The sequence below is a fragment of the Bufo gargarizans genome, chromosome 2, assembly GCF_014858855.1.
Source record: "Bufo gargarizans isolate SCDJY-AF-19 chromosome 2, ASM1485885v1, whole genome shotgun sequence".
Classification (NCBI taxonomy): domain Eukaryota; kingdom Metazoa; phylum Chordata; class Amphibia; order Anura; family Bufonidae; genus Bufo; species Bufo gargarizans.
Window position 1 is genome coordinate 567,204,980 of NC_058081.1, and position 24,125 is coordinate 567,229,104.

The following is a 24,125-nucleotide window of genomic DNA, read 5'->3' on the forward strand; positions in this document are numbered from 1 at the left end:
TTTCCCCCAAATAAATAAATCAATGGTGCTCAGGGTCCCCCAAATAAATAAATCAGCAGTGCTTCAGGTCTGCTTAAATAAATAAATCAGAAGTGCTCAGGGTCCCCCAAATAAATAAATTAGCGGTGCTTCATGTCCCCCCAAATAAATTAAGCCTTGCTCAGCCAAATAATTAAAATTAAATTAGCCAGGCTCAGCCAGGCTCAATTAAATCATTGGTGGCAGTGGTGCTCAGCGGCGGTGTCATTAACGAAAAAACTCGGACCTCAGCAGACAGGCGGACCGACTTACCCGTCCAGACGTCAGGCTCCTTCAAGCACAGGCAGTGATAGGACATCACTTCCTGTGCGCAAGGATAAGGGGCCGCTGCCGTTGTGCGGGCGACCCACAATTGGAAGCCTCAGGCGACCCCCCGGAAAGGGCCGATCGACCCCCAGGTTGAGAACCACTGTCTTAGAAGGAGCTGAGACTGAGGAACTGTTTCAGCAGAGGATCCGATGGCATCCAGGTGAGGGAGCATACATCAGTGACCAGGGCGGCAGCTAAGTGAAGCTGGTTATGTCCAAGTCCCTGATTCTGTCCAGAGGAACATGGATTGCTTTCCGGAACTCTTGTTGGAGAGGAATTTGTTTTGTAAGTTAGTTAGGGTCTCTGTGTCAGGCCTTAAGTGTTGCTATTGTTCATTGCAAGGACTCCATAATTTAAAGCAACATTTCACACAGGAGAGCTGATAACCTTCCCCATAAACTCAAGCCAGGCTGATGTTTTGCTCAGGAGGAATACTCAGGCACGTGCTACAACACCAGTTATGGGAGGGGAAATCCTGTGGAGCTTTGTAAGATTGTAAGCTGTTGTGCTGCACCGCAGGCTAGCCCCCACCACACACCCAAACAGTTATTCTTGTTTTTTTAGGATAATAACAGGTAAGGTATGGCAGTTTAGTTGTGCCCGCCAGTAGGTAGATTGCCACACTTTCCTCCTGCATCCATCGAAGGGCGTAGCGCTGTGCATTTGTGGTTGTGTTCATTACCACATTTAAGTAAAATTCTGTTTTGGCAAAAGCTGGTGGTGGAGTTGTTTTTCTCATTCGTGACTTCGCTGTATCCTGGGGAGCCCACCCCGGTAAACGGCTTACATTATACGTTTTTAGACTGTGGATCATTATCCTTTAGCTCTTTGTGAATTAGCCACATAAAGATTAAAATATATTTTTTCCTTTCTATTCCTGTTGCTCGGCTAAGTCACAGTGCCAGCCCAGACTGGACATAGTGGGACTAAGGGTATATTCACATGCACATTAAAAAATATGGCTGTTTTTTACAGACATCTTTTTAAACGGATGCTTTCAGAAAAACTTTGTGACTGCCTGATATTGGATGGGGATGAATTTTGACACGCGCCATAAGAAGCAGGCCAGGAGGCTTTACTGACAGGATGAAAGCTGCAGCCTGCAGTACTGACTGAAGATGCTAGCCATCAGGACCACTGCCAGCAAGAAGGAGACAGAGAATGGGCCCAGGCCACGGGAGGAGATGTCGGCTGGGTGAGTAATGTGACTCGTGTACCTGGCAGAAGTAGCAGGGCAGCAGCGGGCACGGGACACCAGCGCAACAGCATTGGATAGCATGTTGTAAGTTAACAAGACCTTAGGTCACCTGACATATGATAATTAAGGTCCTTAAAGAGGACCTGTCACCACAAAATGTAACTATATCTGCAGGCAGCATGTTAAAGCAGGAGGAACTTGGCAGATTGAATATAGGTTTGTTAGAAAAGGTTCATTAAAATATGTTATCTATACATTTATATCTCTGCTTTTTATGAACTTAAGACCACCCCCGTGTACAACTATCAGTGACTGACAGCTATCTCTGTATAAACACTTTCACAGAGAATACTATCAATCACTGATAACACCTCCCCTGTGTACAGTTATCAGTGACTGACAACTATCTACGTATACACACTTACACAGAGAATACTATCACTAATAACACCTCCCCTGTGTACAACTATCCGTGACTGACAGCTATGTCTGTATACACACATACACAGAGAATACTGTAGCGGATTGTATTTAGCCTGGCCTGTTTGGATAATGTAGGACGACATTCAGTTGATTGTATGGCTATGTATTGTAAACTGTAATGTTTACTGTGTTGGATGCATTGCTTTTCTGTGCCTCCTCCCCTCCCCCTTTTTATTTCCTGTCCCATTCTTTTCCCAGCAGGGTGTGGTCTCAGGGACACTGGGAGACCAGTAATCTAGCTGTTCTGTCCCTCCTCCATCTCCCATCAGCCCTTGCTATTGTCTGTCCCCACCCTTCCTTGTACCATGGTCATCTATGTGCCCCATTGTATGTAAATAAGGCTGTTGGGGGGTTTAAAGTGTGTGCCATGTCCAAATAAAGTTAGTTCTGATCCTGATGCTGTGTGTCGTCCAGTCATTGGGATTGCTGTTGGGATATTATTGGACTATTTTGCCTGCTGGAATTACTACTCTATGGATTTATGATACTTGTTCCTGAGCCTCACTGGGATCTTAGGTGGAGATTGGCTGTGGAATATCAGCTCTCCGCTACAAATACTATCACTAATAACACCTCCCCTGTGTACAACTATCAGTGACTGACAGCTATCTCTGTATACACACTAAGAACAACATTAGCAGTGTTGAGCGAAGTGACCTTTGGATCATAGATCTGAAGTTGCTTCGTTCAAAACTTCATTTGAATGGTGTATGGAGATTCGTCTCCATAAGCAGTCAAATGTATGGGCTCTGGCAAGGCAAAGTGACCGCAGGACTTCGGTGAATAACTTCGGGATTTGATTTTTAAACTTTAAAACCATTTTAAAACATGAATCCTTAGTCGGCTTCGGTAACAAGGTACCAGTCAGTACCGAAGCCAACTTCAGATCCATGTTTTAAAATCGTTTTAAAGTTTAAAAATCAAATCTCCAAGTTATTCATCAAAGTCCCGCGAGTCTTCAGTAAAAAGTCACTTTGTCTCGCCGGAGCCCATACATTTTAATGCTGTATGGAGACAGGTCTCCGTATATCATTAAAACAAAGTTTGGAGCGAATCTACTTCAGATCTAGGATCCGAAGCTTGATTTGCAGAACACTAATAATTAACAACAGGATGCAATGCGCTTTCTCCCTGCAGCAGGCTTGTGCTGGAGGAGACTAGCAGTGGGCTGATTGCTCAGCTGATCTATTCCTGTGTGCTGTGTTCTGACTAATGGAGTGCCAAGTCGTGACCTATCAAACCTATCCCTTCCTGGCCTTATACTAGAACCAGTGAAAGTCATTGACTACCTAGCTGTGCTCCTGGTTCTGGTTCTGTGTGCGTTTGTATTGCTTCTATTATTGATCTCAGCTTTCCTTTTAACACTCTCTGTCTTGTGTTTTTGTACTGCCTTTCTCTTCTGGTTCTGAGTTTGACTTGGCTATTTGACTACCCCCCATCTTGTGATTTGGTACTGTATTGTCTGTTCAGTTCTGATCCATTTCTGTACGGCTCTGTTTCTGTGTTGTTCTGTCTCTCTGTGTGTATGTCTTGCACTTTAGCAGAGTGGGGAAAGTCAACTAGTTGCAGACAACTATTGTAGTGCTCTGGACCAGGGGTACTTTCAAGTCTCAACATTTGTGGACATTTGTCTCTGTTTCCCCTATGCAAAGTAATCAACTCCTTACTTTATTTCACTTTTAAGGGTTAACTTGCACTGTCTTATACTGTATAATACCATATAAGTGCATTTTCTATGTATGTTGTCATATATATCCTGCTCATTTGCACTGTATTTGCACAGCATTGTGGAAAGGGTTAATCAATACTGAGAGACTATTGGGACTTTCTAGCTAATAATGAGAAGTTGGTATTTTTTCACAGCTACCATAGGGTTGGTTTAAAGAACAATCTGTAATTTTTATTGATACAGTGTTGGATTGTGTATGGCTTTTTGATCACTTTTTATTCAATTTGTTGGGGGGTGAAGCAACAAAAAAATATCGGCAATTTTGATTTTTTTTTTTGTTCCATTACACCATTCAGGATGAATATTTTTATATTTTATTAGTATGGGCTACCCTGAAACAACTTATTTGAATTTCTTATCAATATGCAAATTATTTAAGAGCACCAAGGGCTGCATTTGGTGCACCGAAGCTCCCCGCCTGTCTCTGCCCAGCCTCTTGCTCAGACCACTGATTTTCAGTACCAGGCGTTAGGTATGTTATCTTACCGAGCCTGTATTACTGTAGATACACTATTCAATTTTTTTTTCTTTTAATAATCTTTATTAGAAATAAGACATATACAATGAAAATACAATTCTTCAGTAAATAAGTTTCTGTTTTTCTTCATTTTAATTATCCTCTTCCTTACCCCAAGAATAATCCCTACCCCTCCACACCTACCTATACCCCCCCAACACAGTCTCTATTCAATTTGACACTAGTGCATGTGCAGTACACTTGTTCTAGTTCCAATAGAGACTTGGGCTGTACTTTTTCAATAAAAGAAAGTAAGAAAAAAAAACTCAAAATATGAACAAACCATTTGTGTCAAATTATACCCATTGTTAAGCCATTCCCCCAAAACGTATGGGATGTAATTTTTGCCAGTAACCCTACGAGACCACCACACCAGTTCCTGCGCCATTACCTTATTGTAATAGTGTGCCAAGGTGCACCAGCTTCCTAAGGAGTTACTGGAAAGTGGTTAAAGAAGTTATCCAACCCCTGAAATGTCCCCCCCCCCCCCATGTGCCCAGTCCCCTAACACACAATGTACTTACCTCACTCCCCGGCACCTGTGTCGCTTCTGAAGACCGCACGGACGCCGATAAATCTCCCTGTCGCACAGATGAAAACATCCGGCATCGGGGGGGGGGGGTTGGTAGCCAATGGCAGGCGGTGACGGGCTGAAGCGACGCGGGTGTTTGGGGAGCAAGGTAAATACATTATGTGTGAGGGGCCCGGGCATATGGGGGGGGGGGGCATTTTGGGGGTCGGATAACCCTTTAATTATACAGGCACATACAGTCAGTGCCCTCAGGTTCTCCAGATCCGGTTGTTAAAATTACATCGGCAGCTGGAGATGAGCACTTACATTCCATAGTTTAGCTCCTTAGGCTTTTTGAAAGTTGGGTGGTATGTGTGTGTAGTGTATATATGGTAATTTTATGTGTATGTGTCTCGCATATATATGGTGTATGTATATGTCAACATGTGTAGTGACACGGCATATACGCTATTGAATAGGGAACCTGTTGTTAAAAATTTGAATCCCACCCCTGCATTTACCATATTCACAATATTTAACCTTTTCTATTGTAAGTGTACTCCTCAAGAATCTGCAGGGAAATTTGCAGCTGCAAATCTACATCAAATTGTCACTTAGAATGGAGAAAGCTCGTTGGAAGAATTTGATTTATTCTTTACAGATATACCATGACCTGGATAAATGGGAACCTTCACAGACATACATCAAATTGTGTGAATTTTGATACATATAAAGATACAGAAATGAAATGAGTGACAAAAAAAATCAGAAAAATCAACATACCTCCCAACACAAAGAGCGATAATATGTGCGGCACGTTTAGTGCACTGCTGCAATTTTTTTCATACTAGGCCACGCGTCTAACTCCGCCTAAAACATAACTATACATACCCATACCATATGGATGGTTCTCTGCTTCACTATTACAGTCACCTGTCTCTGCGTCAGGGGCCGATTGACCATAGACCTTACAGGGAAATTTCCAAGTGGGCCGATGCCCAGGGGGACGCCTGAGCCCTCCTCATGGCCGCCACCCAGGTAAGTAATGATATGTCGCTCTAAGAGTTAGTTAATGTTGGGGGCATCAAGTAGTTATGTACCTGGCCGGTGACCACAGGTGCCCTCCTGATTCCTGAATTCAACTGTATTGCCATCTTGAGACGCCTGGAGTAGGAGGATAGAACATGGCAGCTGGTGCTGGCCACCACAGAGGGATATTTTAGAGGTATTTTGCGCTGCTGGGGCATTATTTAGTTACACTGAGATATTTAGCTCTGCTAGGGTGGTATTATGTGGCGCAATATGGTATTGTTGGCCCCGCCTATTTGTGTTTGCTCTGCCTTCTGTCAATTTGGACCTGCCTGCAACATGGGGCCACTTTTTATTTTTTCCAGGACCACTAGAAGTTCCCATTCCTCCCCTGCTCTGCATCCTATAGGTGCAGAGACAGCTGAGAGCGGGACATACCTCAGCCGTTCCGGGACCACGAGACAGCCTCTGAAATCCGGGACTGTCCTGACAGATCCAGGACAGTTGGGAGGTATTCACTCACCTCTCCTGGTGCTTATGTGGCTCACTTTCCTGGTCCCTCTGCATACTTACTAACGTTTAGGTTGGTAAAAATCAGGAAATTGAAATCCCTGCCCATGGGAAAATCAAACTGCCCATAAACGCCCATTTATAGGTGGGGTTATTGTTAGCTCTGCCCATTTTTGGCTCGGGGCAGCCCGAATTTGCTAGGACTGTCTGTGAAAACCAGGGACAGTTGGCATCTATGCATATCGGTCTCTGTACAACCCGACCTCATGCAATAACATTTTGTCTTATTTGACCGTCGCAGTCTGTGACTAGGCGAGGAAGCGCCATGTAAAATCCAGTCAATGCAGAGTTTTTGCCTGAAATCTGCAACAGATCCTCAACACAAACTCACATGCTCAGGGTTTTAAAATCTGCACAGCAGGTCAGTTTACTAATGGAAATATTCTACAATGGGTACATGATGTCTAGTTCCATGATATTGATGGACTATCCTTAGGATAGGCAGGGGCGTAGCTATAGGGGGTGCAGAGGTAGCAGTCGCTACCGGGCCCAAAAAGACTTGTGCCACATAAGAAGACACCTGTATTATAGAAAGTGCATGCTGGTCAGGTTACACCTCTGGATGGAGGGAAGGGGTTAGGTCAACAATTTGGCATGGGGGGGGGGGGGGGTGGTATTTCAATTTTTGCCTCTGGCAGCACGAAGCCTATGTGCTTCCCTGCTCCTGGCCAAAGAGCACTGAGGGAAGGGGGGCCCAAGCTGAACTATTGCACCAGGGCCTATGAGCCTTTAGCTACGCCCCTAAGGATAGGTCATCAATATCAGATCTGGAGGGGTCGACTAACCCTACACCCCCACCAATTAGCTGTTTGCAGCCAAGTGAATGGGAGAGTAAGCGGTAATTACCCTGCACTACCGCTAAAAAATGCATACGGCATGCAGGTGAACATTGAAGAGAAGACAGTACTCATGGCGGCCTCTTCAGACAGATGATCGTGGGGGTGCTTGGAGTCAGACCCCCGCTGATCTGATACTAATGACCTGTCCTGAGGATCGATATCATGAAACGGGACATAATGTTACGGTATTACACCGCAGGCTTGACCCACAAAAATCTGCATGGCAGATCTGAACATAATACGCAATGCGTGGGTGCACGTTAAATTCATGGACACTTTTAAAGCAATGGCACAGCAGCATCTTCATATACAACTGCCCCACCAATTCTATTTAGTAGCAGATGTCACTATGAGCAACATGACAACGTTTCTGTATTGGAACACTTGTCTTTTATTTGGACACAGAAACAACTTGCAGGGGGGGGGGGGGGGGGGCGTACAAAACAAGTTTGTCCCATGAGGCTTCCCGTTTAAAGCAAGCTGTTTCTATGGTAACGTTCGCTTCAGGCGGCAGGAAGCTATGTTTTTGATGGGTAGGCGTGGTGTAAGCCTCTCTTAGCTTCATAGGTCTGCGACGGCCCGCCATGTTTCTGGTGGGTGGGCGTGGTGTAAGCCTCTCTAGCGTCAGAAGTCTGCGACGGCCCGCCATGTTTCTGGTGGGTAGGCGTGGTGTAAGCCTCTCTAGCGTCAAAAGTCTGCGACGGCCCGCCATGTTTCTGGTGGGTAGGCGTGGAGTAGGCCTCTCCAGCGTCATAAGTCTGCGACGGCCCGCCATGTTTCTGGTGGGTAGGCGTGGTGTAGGCCTCTCTAGCGTCATAAGTCTGCGACGGCCCGCCATGTTTCTGGTGGGTAGGCGTGGTGTAGGCCTCTCCAGCGTCATAAGTCTGCGACGGCCCGCCATGTTTCTGGTGGGTTGGTGATCTGCTGTTTGTACGTCACTGGCCGGAAGGGTGTCGTGGAGCCTGTACAGATCTCTGCACGGGCGGGACTGCGTTTCACCTGCTAAGACACCGGACAGGAAGGTATGTCTGTCCGTGGAGTGTGTGCTGAGAGAGGACGGGTAGATTGGTAGTCTTCTCTGGGGTGGGGAGGCATCAGGGAACATAGTGGTGTCACTTGACATGTCATTTGTCAAGGGTTGAATGGGATTGTGATGGGGGATCGAAGTCTAATCGTGAGGATTAAAGGGGGATCCACCCTGAATTATCCTCTGTCATAAGCTGCTGACATGAGGATGCCATTGTTGTGGTGGGGAGTGGGGGTTCTGAAAGCTAAATTCCTCAAATTTTGATTGAGAGTTTGAATGTTGAGACCCCCAGCGATCGCTAGAACGAGGAGAGAGAGAAGTGTTTGCTGCGGCTCTCCAGCTGTGGCAAAACTACAACTCCCAGCATGCCCGGACAGGCTACAGCTATCAGCAGGGCATGTTGGGAGTTGTAGTTTGACTGGAGGGCCACAGGTTAAAGGGAACCTGTCACCTGGCTTTTGTGTATAGAGCTGAGGACAAGGGTTGCTAGATCGCCGCTAGCACATCCGCAATACCCAGTCCCCATAGCTCTGTGTGCTTTTATTGTGTAAAAAATAAAACTATTTGATACATATGCAAATTTAACCTGAGATGAGTCAGGGACAGGACTCATCTCAGGATAATTTACATATGTATCAAATCGTTTTTTTAACACAATAAAAGCACACAGAGCTATGGGGACTTGGTATTGCGGATGTGCTAGCGGCCATCTAGCAACCCATGTCCTCAGCTCTATACACAAAATCCCAGTGACAGGTTCCCTTTAAGCATAGTGCGCGTCTCTCCTCACTGCAGTGACAGAACGGAGACGAGCCCGCAGTCCATCTCCGACACGGAGGAGACAGAGAGCGTGATACGCACACCCCTCTCTCTCCTCGTTCTAGTGATCGTACTTGGACCCCCACCGATCAAAACTTTTGATATGCCTCTGTGACTCATCAAATGGTTTGCGAAGACTCGGTGACGCTATAAGTTTATCAGATCTGTCTTGTAAGAAGCCTTGCGCTTGTGTTAGCTGTATACAACCACAATGATGTATATATTCACAGCCAGCCAGCAGAGTACAGAGGAAAGTTCCTTCAAGGCATGACTACACTCGGAGCACCCTCTAAGCCAGGGCACAGTGTGGCAGGATGTGGTCAGGACAGTTCATGTGCTGACTCTCATGACTCAGAACCTCAGCCCAGACGGTGACGTGAGGAGGGTATTGGAAGTTTCTAGTCGTGGATCCCCAGTGCCGCTCAGCCAATCACCGGCTGCACTGGTGACCCGTCTGAGCTTCGTTCCCCTCGGGCTCTGTTCACATATGTGCTGTGGTTTGGACTTGTAATATGAGATGCAGTGCTGGATCTGCCGCCTGACGAGCCCCATTGGGGTCAGTTGAGTTCTGCCAAGATGTCTGTCACTGGGCAAGAAAAGAATAGCTCCGCATTTCTGGACACAGCCCTCCTGACACCCCCATGTACATGCATCCTTGGTTTGGCCAAGCATGCCTGTGTTTTCAATGGTAAGAGAAAGCTGCTGTCAGACACCCCTGATGGGGTCTTATCTCCTTCCACAACAAAAGGATCGGGCATTGAAATTCAGCCTGCCCTATGACAGCGTCTGTCGGGAGACCCCATACACATTAGATCAGGGATCTGATACCCTCGGCAATCCAGCTGTTATGAAACTACAACTCCCAGCATGCATGCCTTTGCTGCTGTTTCATGGAAGTGTATGGAGAATGCTGGCAGTTGTAGTTTCACAGGAGGTTGCTGATCCCTGCATTAGTCGGCCTTTAAACACAGTCCATCTCGCCTATTCATTAACTAATTAAAACCAGTTGGTCTGGTCAACTCTTGCACGCCTCTCTAGAACTTGTAGAGTGAATTGTGTGCAGAGACCTCCCCGTGACTGCTGTCCCTCTAGGGCATTGCTACGTGAAAAAGGCAAAGTCATTTCAGATTTGTAATACTGCATGGCTGCTAAGAATTTAAAATGGCTATACAGTGCAGTCTTCATTAGTAGTGTTGAGCGAACTTGTGTTTTAAGTTCGGCGTCTAAAGTTCGGGTTATCGAAGAATCGCGTTATGGATTCCACTACCATGGACCATAACTGAATTTAGAATCCATAACGCGATTCTTCGATAACCCAAACTTTAGACGCCGAACTTAAAACACAATTTCGCTCAACATTATTCATTAGTGTAATATCAGGCAGCTGCGGCCTAATTGACCACAGCTGGCCACGACCACGTCATGTTATCGTACCCTAGTAAAGAAGAGAGAATTCTCACCTGCTCCACACCGCGATCTTCCAGTACCCGGCCTGCTTACTGCTGCCTGGGGTAAGAGTGAGGTCACGTCAGTGACTGGCCTCGGAAGTGACGTGTCCCCAAGCAGCATATCACGGTACCCTGGCTGTGATTAAACAGAACAGGGACTGGAAGAGCCAAGGCGGTGGGGAGCTGGTTAGAATAACTTTTTTTTTCCTTATGTACCTCATGCTTCTGGGGCTAGTTAAAAAAGAACCATAATGCTGGAAAACCCCTTAAAGGGGTTGTCAGATTTTTTTTTTGCAACGTGGTTGCGACAATGAGCAGGTAAACAGTGAAGAGAAAACGGCTCTCGTACAAGTGCTGCTTTCTCTTCGAACACCTAATCCGTGGGGGTGCTTGGAGTTGTCGCCAGTTCTGACCTGATATTGATGACCTATCCTGAGGCTAGGTCATCAATAGTAAAAAGCGGGCAAACCCCTTTAGGCATTTTGCACACGAATGTTGTGTGGCTGTATTGTGGCCCGCATATGGTGGTTCCCCAATACACGGGCACCGGCCCGTGTGCACTCCGCATCACGGAGATGTGGAACGGAAGCATGGATCAGAAGCACTACAAATTGATTCCGTGGTGTTTCTGTCCAGGCCTCCGCACTGCAAAAAAATAGAACTTGTTGAATGGGTCTTGATCCGTCCCGCCTGCCGCATGGATGTTTCCCGTGCATTGGGGACCGCAAATTGTGGTCCCCAATGCACGGAACGGATGCACAACGTTCGTATGCAAGAGGCCTTAAAGGGAACCTGTCCCCGGGATTTTGTGTATAGCGCTGAGGACATGGGTTGCTAGATGGCCGCTAGCACATCCGCAATACCCACTCCCCATAGCTCTGTGTGCTCTTATTGTGTAAAAAAAAAAAAGATCTGATACATATGCAAATTAACCTGAGATGAGTATGGGACAGGACTCTTCTCAGGGACAGGACTCTTCTCAGGGACAGGACTCTTCTCAGGGACAGGACTCTTCTCAGGGACAGGACTCTTCTCAGGGACAGGACTCTTCTCAGGGACAGGACTCTTCTCAGGGACAGGACTCTTCTCAGGGACAGGACTCTTCTCAGGGACAGGACTCTTCTCAGGGACAGGACTCTTCTCAGGGACATTTGCATATGTATCAGATCGTTTTTACACAATAAAAGCACACGGAGCTATGGGGACTGGGTATTGCGGATGTGCTAGTGGCCATCTAGCAACCCATGTCCTCAACTCTATACACACAATCCCGGGGACAGGTTCCCTTTAAGGCCAGACACGCCTGATCGAGTTGAATGTGAGCAACTCTCAGGGTGTATCAGTGAGAGGTCTCATTCTGGCCTCCTCTGCTTTGGCAGGATTGCGCAGCCTTAAGCCTCATTCACACAGTCAGTGTTTGGTCAGTGATTTTCCATGGAGGCAAATGACCCCTTTCAGACTTAACTACTGAACCATAGTAATTAATAAAATAATGACATGACACCTTGTGTTGGAATAAAAATGGCCACAATGCTTTATTTAGAGTAAACAAATTAATAAATAATTAAAACTTCAAATTAATTAAATAACCATTAAAAATTCCAATAATTACCGAGAAAAAAATGAGCAAAACATACCAAAATGCAAAAATTAATGGTGTCATTGTTGCCCGCGCCCTCCCCCCCCCCCCCCCCCCCAGGCGAAACGCTCTGGGGGGGCCTGAACATTAGTGATTGTGACCCAAAACCAGGATTGGAGCCTCCACAGACATAAGGTGAGGAAAGATCTGTGTTTAGAGCTGCATCTGGTTTGGGCTCAAAATCGCTGATGAAATCACTGACGTATGACAGTTATTATACTGATTTAGGCTACTTTCACACTTGCGTTTTTACAGGCAGAGTTCAGCAAAAACGCTTCCGTCACTGATAAACAACCATCTGCATCCGTTATGAACAGATCAAGGTACCACTTGGAACTGAACCCAAGTTCGGGAAATGTTTTTTACAGTATAAATAAATTTCTGAAGTTGTTATGCGAAGTCTTGTGAGACTTCGTGAAGTAATAACTTCGGCTCATCGGAGCCAATACATTCTAATACTGTACAGGGCTCTTGTTCAGTACAGTATTGAAACAAAGTTTTATGTGAATCGACTTCGGATGTTTCATCCGAAGTCGATTCGCTCATCCCTAATTGTGGGTCATGCCGGATCCGTCTTGCTCTTTATCCCATGACGAAAAGAAAACCGCAGCATGCTGCGGGTTTGCTCTCCGGTATGAGAACGCAACCAAACAGAATGGAATGCGTTTTGGAGCGTTCTGTTCAGTTATGTTTTGTCCCCATTGACAATGAATGGGGGCGGAAGCGTTTTTTTCCGGTATTGAGACCCTATGATGCATCTGAATACCGGAAAATAGAAACGCTAGTGTGAAAGTGGCCTTATAATGCTGTGTGAACCTGCATGTCCTGGAATCTAATGAATTACACTGACATAATGCTGTCAGTGTAATAAAATAGATTCCAGGACTCTCCGGGTCACACAGCATTAGAAATCAGTAAAAGGCTACTTGCACACGAACGTTGTTTGTTTCCGTGTCCATTTTTTATTTTTTTATTTTCAATGGGTCTGTAGAAAATGCGGACAGCACACCGCGTGCTGTCCGCATCAGTATGTCCGTTCCGTAGCCCCGCAAAAAAAATAGAATATCTCCTATTCTTGTCCGTTTTTAGGCATTGTTACAATGGATCCGCAAAAAAAAACAGATGGCATACGGATGTCATCTATTTTTTTTTTTTTTTTTTTGTGGACCGCAAAACGCATACGGTCGTGTGCATGTAGCTTAATGCTGTGCGATCATGTCAGAGGAATTGAGGCCAGTATGGGGCCTGTCACTGACAAGCTGCGAGTTCCTCGCATTCAGGTCGCTGGTGTGGGTCTGCCCTAAATATACTGAGTGGTGGGTCCTAGGTACTCGGTGCACCTCAGCATTCCCACCGCAGCAGTGCCCACCTCCCTTGATTGAAAGGGCGAGGCATCATCAGTATCTTCTTGTCTGGACCTGTAATACTGTTCCTGCGCAATTCATTCCCCCATCGGTATATGTGCAATCGTCATCTGAAGCGGACTTACTGCGCAGGGACAACCCCTTTAATTTCTGCTTGGTTTTCTGAGAGATTGATGTACAGATTCATAGAAGCCATAGAGTCCATAGCTACCACAATGAAATAGTCTGTTTGTTTATATCTTATGACTCATATATTCTGCCTTCAGAACATGATGAAACCAAAGTACAACCGGACACGTGGCAGGACTTGTCTACACAACTAGCGTTACACATCTGCTCATGTTCTTCTACATGCAGCACACATTGTACCCTTCATAATATGTCTCACAATGTTCCAGCAGGTCACAAAGAAACCTGGGGTGAAGGCTAAGGACCAACACTCTTCATTTAACAGGCATCTCTGATTTGCATACTTCTTTCCCATAGTGCATTGCCTGAAATTAAGTCTCCATACACCACTGAGTCTCTTCAATGAGAGCCGGTTATCTGTGGCTATAAGTATGACCACTGAGCAGCAAACCCTGCTTTTCAAGAAACTCTCTGCTTGCCCTCTTGATCAGTGGTCTCCAGACTTTGCCCCCTTCCTCAGCTACTGTGAGAATAATGGGATTTGAAGTTTTGCTGGCGAACCATAGGTTGGAGACCACCACCATACATATTGATATGGGACCTTCTCTAAAAAAAACTGTGTTGTAAATGGAATGACCCAGGACTCCCCCCTAGATTAGATTAGGTACTGTATTATATCTTTTGAATGTATTTGGGAGGGTGTTCACATACTTCTTCTGTTAAGGTGACATCATCTAAAGTAGCTCAAACTAGACAATTTCACCCCAAACGAATGTTCACCAGTTGACATTTTAACAATGAACAATCGTTTTAGCCGACAGATGAAGGACCATTATCGTATGAAAGATCTTTCTTTCAGAGAAAGATTGTTCATGAATGAAAGATTTTACTTTGAACATTCCCAGAAGGATCTTAAAGGGAACCTGTCACCTGGATTTTGTGTATAGAGCTGAAGACATGGGGTGCTAGATGGCCGCTAGCACATCCGCAATACCCAGTCCCCATAGCTCTGTGTGCTTTTATTGCGTAAAAAAACCGATTTGATACATATGCAAATTAACCTGAGATGAGTCCTGTACGGAAGATGAGTCAGGGACAGGACTCATCTCAGGGTAATTTGCATATGTATAAAATCGTTTTTATTACACAATAAAAGCACACAGAGCTATGGGGTCTGGGTATTGCGGATGTTCTGGCGGCGATCTAGCAGCACATGTCCTCAGCTCTATACACAAAATCCCAGTGACATGTTTCCTTTAAGTCCAGGGCTCGACAAATCCCAGGTCGCCATGGCAACCAGGAATTTTGTCCTGGCGCATGGGTATTTGCCCCTGCTTGAAGATAGGCCCAGCATCCAGGTGCATCCACGAGCAAAATAAAACGTGATAAAAAAAAAATTATTATTATTTTTTTTTATATACTTGCGTCCAGGCTCGGACTGCCACCCTGCCCTCAGCTTTCGGCTCCATCGTGGTTTGGCCACTCTCTCTTGCTGTGTATCGGTCGCAGCGTGCTGATGTCACTGTGCGTCATCTCCAGGGCAGTTGAAAATGGCGAAGCCTTTACTGGAGCCCGGCTGGTACTTATGTGATAACTGTCAGGCAGACATCAGAGCCTGTGTCCCGGTGAGAGAGCCTCAGCGGGGGGAGAGGCGTTAGTGCAGGGCAGGCAGAGCGGGAGCACAGGTAGTGGCGCTGCACTCGCTGACAAGTGGAGGTAAGACAATCAGCCCATCATCATTTTCCCTGCTGTATACAGCAGGGGACATGATCGGGCAGCGCAACATCCCAGGGCACCAAGTACTGCCAGGCCCCTGCACTGCCGGCTCTGCGGCAGTAAATGATGCTCTCTGCACTTATCCGCCAGTCTCAAAGTTTGTAATGTCTGCCTGCTACGGCCATGAACCCGGCGGGGAGCTGCATACCTGCTGCCGTCATTAGGCCGGAGCTCCTGCTAGCCACAACTGGTAGCCATTCCTGCACCATGCTCCATCCCTGCAGTTACCATTCGGCCATTTCTTAGTTCTGTCCCTTTCTAGGAAAGCTGGGTGACAGCCTGTATACCACACAGAAAGCCGGATGGCAGCTCCTAGGAGAGCTGTGTGGTATACAGGCTGTCTGTCACCCAGCTTTCCTGGTCTCCTGAGGAGAATATATCTCAGTATAGGAACATTTAGATACGTTAGGATATGATTTACCCATTCAGGAGTCTTGGAAAGCCGGGTTGCAGCTCCTATGAGAAATAAGACTACTAAATGGCCAAATCATCTGACTTCTCTATATGTTCCCGTACTGAGATATATTCTCCTCCAGGAAAGCTGGGTGACAGGCTGTATACCACACAGGTCTCCTAGGAGCTGCCATAAGACTCCTGAATGGCTAAATCATCTGATAACTTCTCTATGTTCCCGTACTGAGATATGTTCTCCTCAGGACCAGGAAAGCTTGGTGACAATCCATGAGAGAGCTGGAAGCCCCTTAGTATTCCTAGGGTAATTCCAATGGAAATATTTTCCACAGAGGATTACCTGTTGTGGATTTTTATCAAACTCTACATGTAGCGTGTGGAATTCAGCCACGATCAGTTACATATGGTGAAATCGTATATTACTACGGTGTGGATTTGAAATGTGCACAGTACGTTCATTTCCGTGTGGATTTTATGAAGTGTGAGGATTTTTGGTAAAATCTTATTTATTTTGCTGGTATTTACTGCAATACGCTGTGGATTTCATAGCTGCAGTTCTATGAGATGTATGATGAGCCCGGACCAAACATCCTGGGGAATGGATCTCGGTTCTGTCAGCTGCAGCGCAGGGATTATGCACACAGTGACGTCAGAGCGCAAGGATTATGCACACAGTGACGTCAGAGCGCACTGATAATAAACAATGCCCATGTTTTTTGGTTCTAGACTTCTTTATATGTTAATTTAAGAGGTGTTATTTTTGTCGCTGAAAATAAGGTTAAAAAAATAAAAATAAAACGCTCCTAACTTTTTTTAGCTGGCTCCTAGATTCCAAGGAAATTTGTCAAGCCCTGCTTTAGTCCATCACCTGGTTTCATTGAACTTGTATGGGCAGCTTGAAGAAGGGATGACATGGAATAACGGGAGTATGGCCGTGTCTGTGAAAGGAACGCTCCGAGTGATTGTTCAACAATCAACCAACATCTCATGTGAATGGCCACCTCTAGCCAGTGCCATGAATTTTAAGCTATTTGCTCCAGTGAATAGATTATAATGTAAAAGTGGACAACTTCTCTGTTTTTGCTTCATACCAGTTTGGATAAGTCTCCCACAGTTTGTCAGTTTTGTCTGGAGTGTTTAAGAAAAAAAAAATCCCTTCAAGATGAGGCCATTAAAGGGGTCTTCCCACCACTACATGTCATAATGATTGTATAGGTCATATATTATGAATGATGTTAGGGTACTTTCACACTTGCGTCAAGGTTTTCCGGTATTGAGTTCCATCCTCAGATGTCTTCAGTTCAGTCCTTTTACGATTTTTGGAGTCTGGACGGAGAAAAAAAACGCAGCATGCGTTTTTTTTTTTTTTGTTTTTTTTTTCCCTCTCCGGCCAAAAATCCTGAACACTTGCCGGAATTCCGGATCCGGCATTTTTTTTCCATTGGATTGTATTAGTGCCAGCCCCGGGATTGGGATTAAAATAGACGGCCTTGATGGGTCTGGTCTGCGCACGTGCAGACCTTTTTAAAAATGGAAAAATAAATAAATGCCGGATCCGTTTTTCCGGATGACACCAGAGAGACTGATCCGGTATTGCAATGCAGTTGTGAGAAGCACACGGATCCGTCTACAAATGGTTTCCGTTTGCATACAGATTGCCAGATCCGGCAGGCAGTTCTGGTGACGGAACTGCCTGCCGGAATCCAGAGACGCAAGTGTGAAAGTACCCTTAACAATTGTTCCAGCGACGTTTTATTTACTTACATAGTATGATGCCACCTGGTGTTCTAAGTGAATAGCAATGTGCACGTCCATCTACTGAGCTGAGTGATGGTGGATGCACAGTCAGTTGCCCCTCCCCAGTCAGGTGTCTGCCTGGGGACCCTCCTTTTACTGCAGAGTGACCAATAGAAATAGCTTTTTGCCCTGCTTGTCAGGGAAGGAGCAGAGCCTCAGCAGTAGAATGGCAGCATAAATGAGAAGGCTAAGAAAGCAGGGACTATATTGTCAGCTGCCAGAGTGGGAAGGAGACGGATTTATCCTAGAACCTGCCACCAGCCGCTATGATTGGCTGCAGCACCAAGTGGGGGTATAGATGGAAGCAAAAACAGATGAAAAGTGTGTGTATATGTATGTATATATATATATATATATATATATATATATATATATATATATATATATATATATATATATATATATTTTCCTGCTGGAAACACTGTAAATAACTAAGTGGCTAACAGTCCTTTTGGTATGGAGACAAGTCATGGGCAACCCATGTAATGAGGTATTATGTTTCTCTTTTCCTCCTATTAATGGGTTTTTATTCTTCTTTTGCAGCACAGTGAGGATGAAGATCCAGTTCCTTCTGCTATGGTCTTTCCTGGGGATTAGCCTGGCAGTACCAATAGACAGGGCCCCTCCGCAGAAAGAAACGGAGCCTCCAGCAGAACCTGCGGTAAGTCTCTTCTGTAATGGGTGTGGCATCTTGTCGGCAGGAGGAGAGATGTGACTAATGGTTTGGAGACCAGTACGCTTCAGACGATGCTGCGTGTCGTTTACTAGCCTCATCAAATATTAGAGCTGACTTTTCTTGGTAATTAATAGCTTAAAAGGGGTTGTCTCACTTCAGCAAATGGTATTTATCATGTAGAGGAAGTTAATACAAGGATCTTACTAATGTATTGTGATTGTCCATATTGCCTCCTTTGCTGGCTGGATTCATTTTTCCATCATGTTATACACAGTTCATTCAATGATGGCCGTGTTTGCACACTATAGGAAACTAGCCTATGTGCACTGCCATGGTCCTGCCCACCAGAGGCCAGCGCTTTGTCCTATGTGCAAGCACGACCACCACTGATGGATTGCAGGGTGGTCTAGAACCATGGAAACGAGCAGTGTATAATGTGATGAAAAAAATGAATCCAGCAAGCAAAGGAGGCAATATGGACAAAAAACAGTATATTAGTAAGTGGCTTATATTAATTTTCTCTACAAGTGAGACAACCCCTTTAGTTAGTCAGATGCCAGTTACAGGACCTGATTACTGCGATGACACATCATCAGATAAAAGGAATTGCATCAGATCCAGATTTCTCCATGGCAGGAAATCTGTTTGTTCCTCAGTTGTGAGTGATTCTGGCCTATGGACAAGCGGATCCATCCTTGTGTTTGAACAGGGCTAGAGCCTGTTTGATGTCAGGTGTGTTACACTGCCCTTCTGAGACCTGCTAGTTTCAGATGTCTGTTCCTTATGTATTAAAGCACAGCAGATTTTGAGAACTTAAATGTTAATCTTTGCTGAGCACTGCCAGCGAGGAGTCCAACATTCAGTCCTGGACGTGCAGGCTCTTCACCTTCCAGTTGCAGGTTAACAGGCTTTACCCTATTACTGTGTGTAGAATACAATCTGTCAGTAGTAAGAAGCGACGCTGCTCGTCAAACTAAAAGTGACAGGTGGACACGCCCCTTTCCCGCCCATAACCCCACCCACTTATTTCACAACACACACACCCCCCCCCCTAAAAAAAAAAAAAAAAAAACACACACGCCTAAATACCACCCATTTAAATCCCCTTTATTCTGTTAGATCTGGTAACATGTCAGTAATTCAATTAAGTTTTAATATCTTTAAAATAAAATATTAAGCTTGTATCAACCTCTTATTAAGCTATTATAAATATTGACGGTAGCTAATTGAGCAGTCTAACTATATATCTATAGGACCTTTGATGTCACCGAAGGTCCTGCAAGATAACCGAGGCAGGCCAACACCTCAGTAATTTTTAATTAAGTTTAATATGTTTAAAAATAAAATTATATTAAGCTTGTATTAACCTCTTACTAAGCTATTATAAATATTGGCAGCGGCTAATTGATCCTTCTATCTTCCTAAAAGCTAAAAGACCTTTGGCACCGAAACACCCCCATATTCCGCCCACAACCCCACCCATTGTGATGTTAATGAAGGTCCCGCAAGGCAGCAGTCCCTTTTGTTAGTGGACCTGTGATCTTTGAAATTTGCTTTTAATTATATACGACTGTTTAATAAATAGAAGGCTGACGTGATTTAAGTAAAATATTTGACTGTCGCGGCTAACGCAGATACGTAGCGATTATAAATATTAGCAATAGCTAATTGCGGCACCCAACTTTCCTGGGTGCCGATAACATCTTAGACACGGGCTTCCTTAGCACAGGAGCAGCAGCTGCTGCAGGAACAGAAGCCGCGGCACCCAACTTTCTAGAGACCGATTCAGCCTTCCTATTTTTGATTACGGCGTTCATTTTCTGAAATACGTCCCCCGTTTTGCGAAGCGCGTCGGGTATATCCGAGCATGTTGAAGGTGTGTTTGGGCATGTCCCAAGGCGTTCATAACCCCCAACAGTCCAGACCATGGGAAATTAGCTTCTTTACACAATTATGTTTAATAAAAATCGAAGGCGTACGCGATTAAACCCATTTTTATAGACTGTTTTACAACCGCCTACACAAGACTCGAATTATACACACTCCTAGACAGACTAACTACCTATCAATCTATTTAAAGTCCCACCCGCGAGGCATTTTCTCTGCATACTCCATTACGAGCCGCCAACTCTATTAGCTATCAAGCTAGTGATAAAGGTATCGCAAAGCCTATAAAACCGCTGCTCTGGTTCACAATGCGCTTCTTGTCCTTAATGGGACAGCTTTTATCACTCAATTTCTTTATAGCCTTGCTCCATTTTTTTGTGTGTGTGTGTATGTGTGTGTGTGTGTGTATATATTATATATATATATATATATATATATATATATATATATATATATATATATATATATATATATATATATAATTATAATATCCCCAAACTTTATTCCCAGCAACGTTTCAGCCTTCTCAATGAGGCCTTTGTCAAGCTACAACAGTGCTATACTGTGGGGTCTATATACCCACAATTCATTACAAATTCAGTGCAATCAGTGAAACCACATGTTAACAATAAAATCACATGATCATCAGACGTCACATTATCACATGACTTTCTGTGTACATTCAATATGCATATCAAAAAAGTAAAACCTTCATAAAAACTTTGACATCAATCAATAGTGTAGATCATACATCCTAAACATTATTCAATTTATACAGAGCGATCCAATATACTGTGTCATTATCCCTTGTATCAAACATCCAATCAAACAAGTGTAGACATAAAAGTGCTCTATACACTAAGGGTTAAAATTACCAGTTAATAATGCAGCTGCATCTTATTAAACTTTAAAAACTCATGGATCTAACCGTCATGGATCAGCCAAGTGCGCCCACGTCAGCGTCTCCCTGTCGGCCAAGCGCATGCGCCGCGCCACGCGTCCCTCATCCACCTCCCCACGCAGCCGCGTCATCACGCACGCACCCTGGAACGCGACGTCGCCCAGTGGAGCGCATCGTGAGCGCAGCGGCGGCGGGGGGAGGGAAGGAGAAGACACATGACCGGACCGCACCACCGTGGCATCAAGGGGGCGTGTCAGTGGCCATGGTAACGCAGTGTAATACAATACAAAACAAAAGAGGGGACATCAAGGCAGTCACACATCGCACAAGAGTCAAACCAACCTGTATCCAGATGTGTTAGTGTACCCACGAATAGCGACCCCCCCCAAAACATCGGTATAAAACCGAAATAGTGTCGCCCCCCCCCCCCCCCCCAGGTCAATATCCACATCCAGGACAAAGACATCTGTGCAGTTACAATGGGAGGGACCCATCCCATCTCCATGCACTTAAGACTTCGTATACGTAAAGGTGCCATCTGGGATATAGGTTCCAGGCCAGAGTTACCATGGCCACTGACACGCCCCCTTGATGCCACGGTGGTGCGGTACGGTCATGTGTCTTCTCCTTCCCTCCCCCCGCCGCCGCTGCGCTCACGATGCGATCCACTGGGCGACGTCGCGTTCCAGGGTGCGTGCTTGATGACGCGGCTGCGTGGGGAGGTGGACGAGGGACGCATGGCGCGGCGCATGCGCTTGGCTGATGGGGAGACGCTGACGTGGGCGCACTTGGCTGATCCATGACGGTTAGATCCATGAGTTTTTAAAGTTTAATAAGATGCAGCTGCATTATGAACTGGTAATTTTAACCCTTAGTGTATAGAGCACTTTTATGTCTACACTTGTTTGATTGGATGTTTGATACAAGGGATAATGACACAGTATATTGGATCGCTCTGTATAAATTGAATAATGTCTAGGATGTATGATCTACACTATTGATTGATGTCAAAGTTTTTATGAAGGTTTTACTTTTTTGATATGCATATTGAATGTACACAGAAAGTCATGTGATAATGTGACGTCTGATGATCATGTGATTTTATTGTTAACATGTGGTTTCACTGATTGCACTGAATTTGTAATGAATTGTGGGTATATAGACCCCACAGTATAGCACTGTTGTAGCTTGACAAAGGCCTCATTGAGAAGGCTGAAACGTTGCTGGGAATAAAGTTTGGGGTCGTCACCCTATCACCAAAAGCTGGAAGTGCTGCCTCTTCATTCGTTGAATATATATCTTGGAGGAGAAGCCGGCCTCTGTGATGGATTTTTGCACCCAGTGCACAACTTCTGACTGTGCTGCATATCTATATCTATATCGCTCTCTAAGAGGTATCTTTCCTTTTAAGTATATTGAGAGCGATCTCGCCAATAGCGGATATCAAATCATTAGTTTTATCAAAATCAAGTTTTGTTTTGACCAAGGCTTTTAAAAGATCCCAATTACGTCGGATCCTGTTCGACATTTTAGCAGGAGCGACGAAGCTACCAAGAATGACCATCGAGATGAGAAGTATCGCTTTTTAGAGCTTCTTTTTGCACACACAAACTGCCGGAAGATCTGGCGGAAACAAACCGGTTCTTAACCGTAGTTCCTCGGGCGTGTCAGATCTTAAATCTACGAGTAAATATCCGTAAGGTGTGTGTGTGTGTGTGTGTGTGTGTGTGTGTGTAGCGTCTTTAAAAGCTTCTAAAAAGAAACGTGTTTTACCGGGGTACATTTGCCAAGCCAACATAATAACCTGTAATTTATCACGCGTGTTCTTAAAAGGGACCATGTATTTAGTGTTTAAATTTATGGTCCGGCTTTTCTTACCCTGACAAAAAAAACGTTTTAAACGAGATACATGATGCTCAAATTTCTGTAGTGCACATATTTGGTAAGAGTTTTGCATTTCAAGATTTTTCGCAAAACGCCTCCATAAGATCATTGACTGCCACCAAATTTACCTTGTCCTGCTGGAATAGGTCATAGTCTGTAACATTTTGCGGTATTCCCTCGCTAAACCAGATATTTGTAAACAAACGGGCGAGCTCGTCGTACAATTTCTGCCAACACGAGTAAAACCAAATGATATTGTCGGGTTTGTGCGACATTAGCGTATCAGCTTGTATTAACAACCGTTTCACAAAAAACTCTTTCCGGAATTTGATGGCCCTGCTAAAATACAAGAAAACGGGTGTTGAAACTGTGTGGCCATGTTTAATAGCCAAAAGGTAACGTCGTAAAGTCAGTCGTCAATTGTCTTTGTGTAGACGCACTTTTGCGATTTACTCAGCGGTCTTATCTCTATGTCCCAACGCTTCAAATTTCAGAAAAATTACATTTTGCTCTATACCTATTGTTTTCTGCGTCTCTGGATCGGGGATTGCGCGAGTTATCCAACACAAGGTTTTTTTAAGCTGTCAAAATTAACAAGTCGAGTGTTGGCGACGTTGAGTTATACCCTTATCCTTTAATTACGTTTTTTCTCGTTGTTGAGTTTGTAACTGTGTGTCTATGGACCCGCAGATACAAACTCGGTAATGGCCACGTCAGCGGGTATTTCGCTAGTTAGTTTGCAAAGAAAAATCGCCCGACGGAGGGTTCCAGTTGCCGTCTCTACTTAATATTGTGTAGAAGAGCTGGACCATAAAGGTCAAGCAGGCTTGTGGACGACAAAAGGTGTAGAGTCACAACCAGGCGTGATATTAATCCTGTTTTATTTATAGACGCGTTTTGGGGTGCATGACCCCTTTAACAAGTCTAAAGCAGTATATTAAAAAAGAGAAATGGGAAAGGGGCGTGTCCACCTGTCACTTTTAGTGTGACGAGCAGTGTCGCTTCTTACTACTTCTGTCGATCAGCAGCTGGAGGGTTGGGGGAGCTTGCAAGCAAAAAAGACTCTCTGGCCACAATCTAAAAAGGTTAGGTCAATGAGGGTCTGACACCCTGCAGCCCCCCCTGGATCAGTTGCTTCCTGCA

General features: G+C 44.9%; 1 protein-coding gene across 1 annotated transcript in view; it reads left to right on the forward strand.

The window, feature by feature from the left end:
* The first annotated feature begins 8,091 nt into the window (after window positions 1–8,091).
* LOC122928639 (nucleobindin-1-like) overlaps window positions 8,092–24,125 on the forward strand; it is a 31,192-nt gene continuing 15,158 nt past the window's right edge. The window contains exons 1-2 of the mRNA XM_044281678.1: window positions 8,092–8,246; window positions 18,178–18,295. Coding sequence (XP_044137613.1) covers window positions 18,188–18,295 — 108 coding nt within the window. The 5' untranslated portion in view covers window positions 8,092–8,246; window positions 18,178–18,187. The remainder of the gene's footprint in view (window positions 8,247–18,177; window positions 18,296–24,125) is intronic.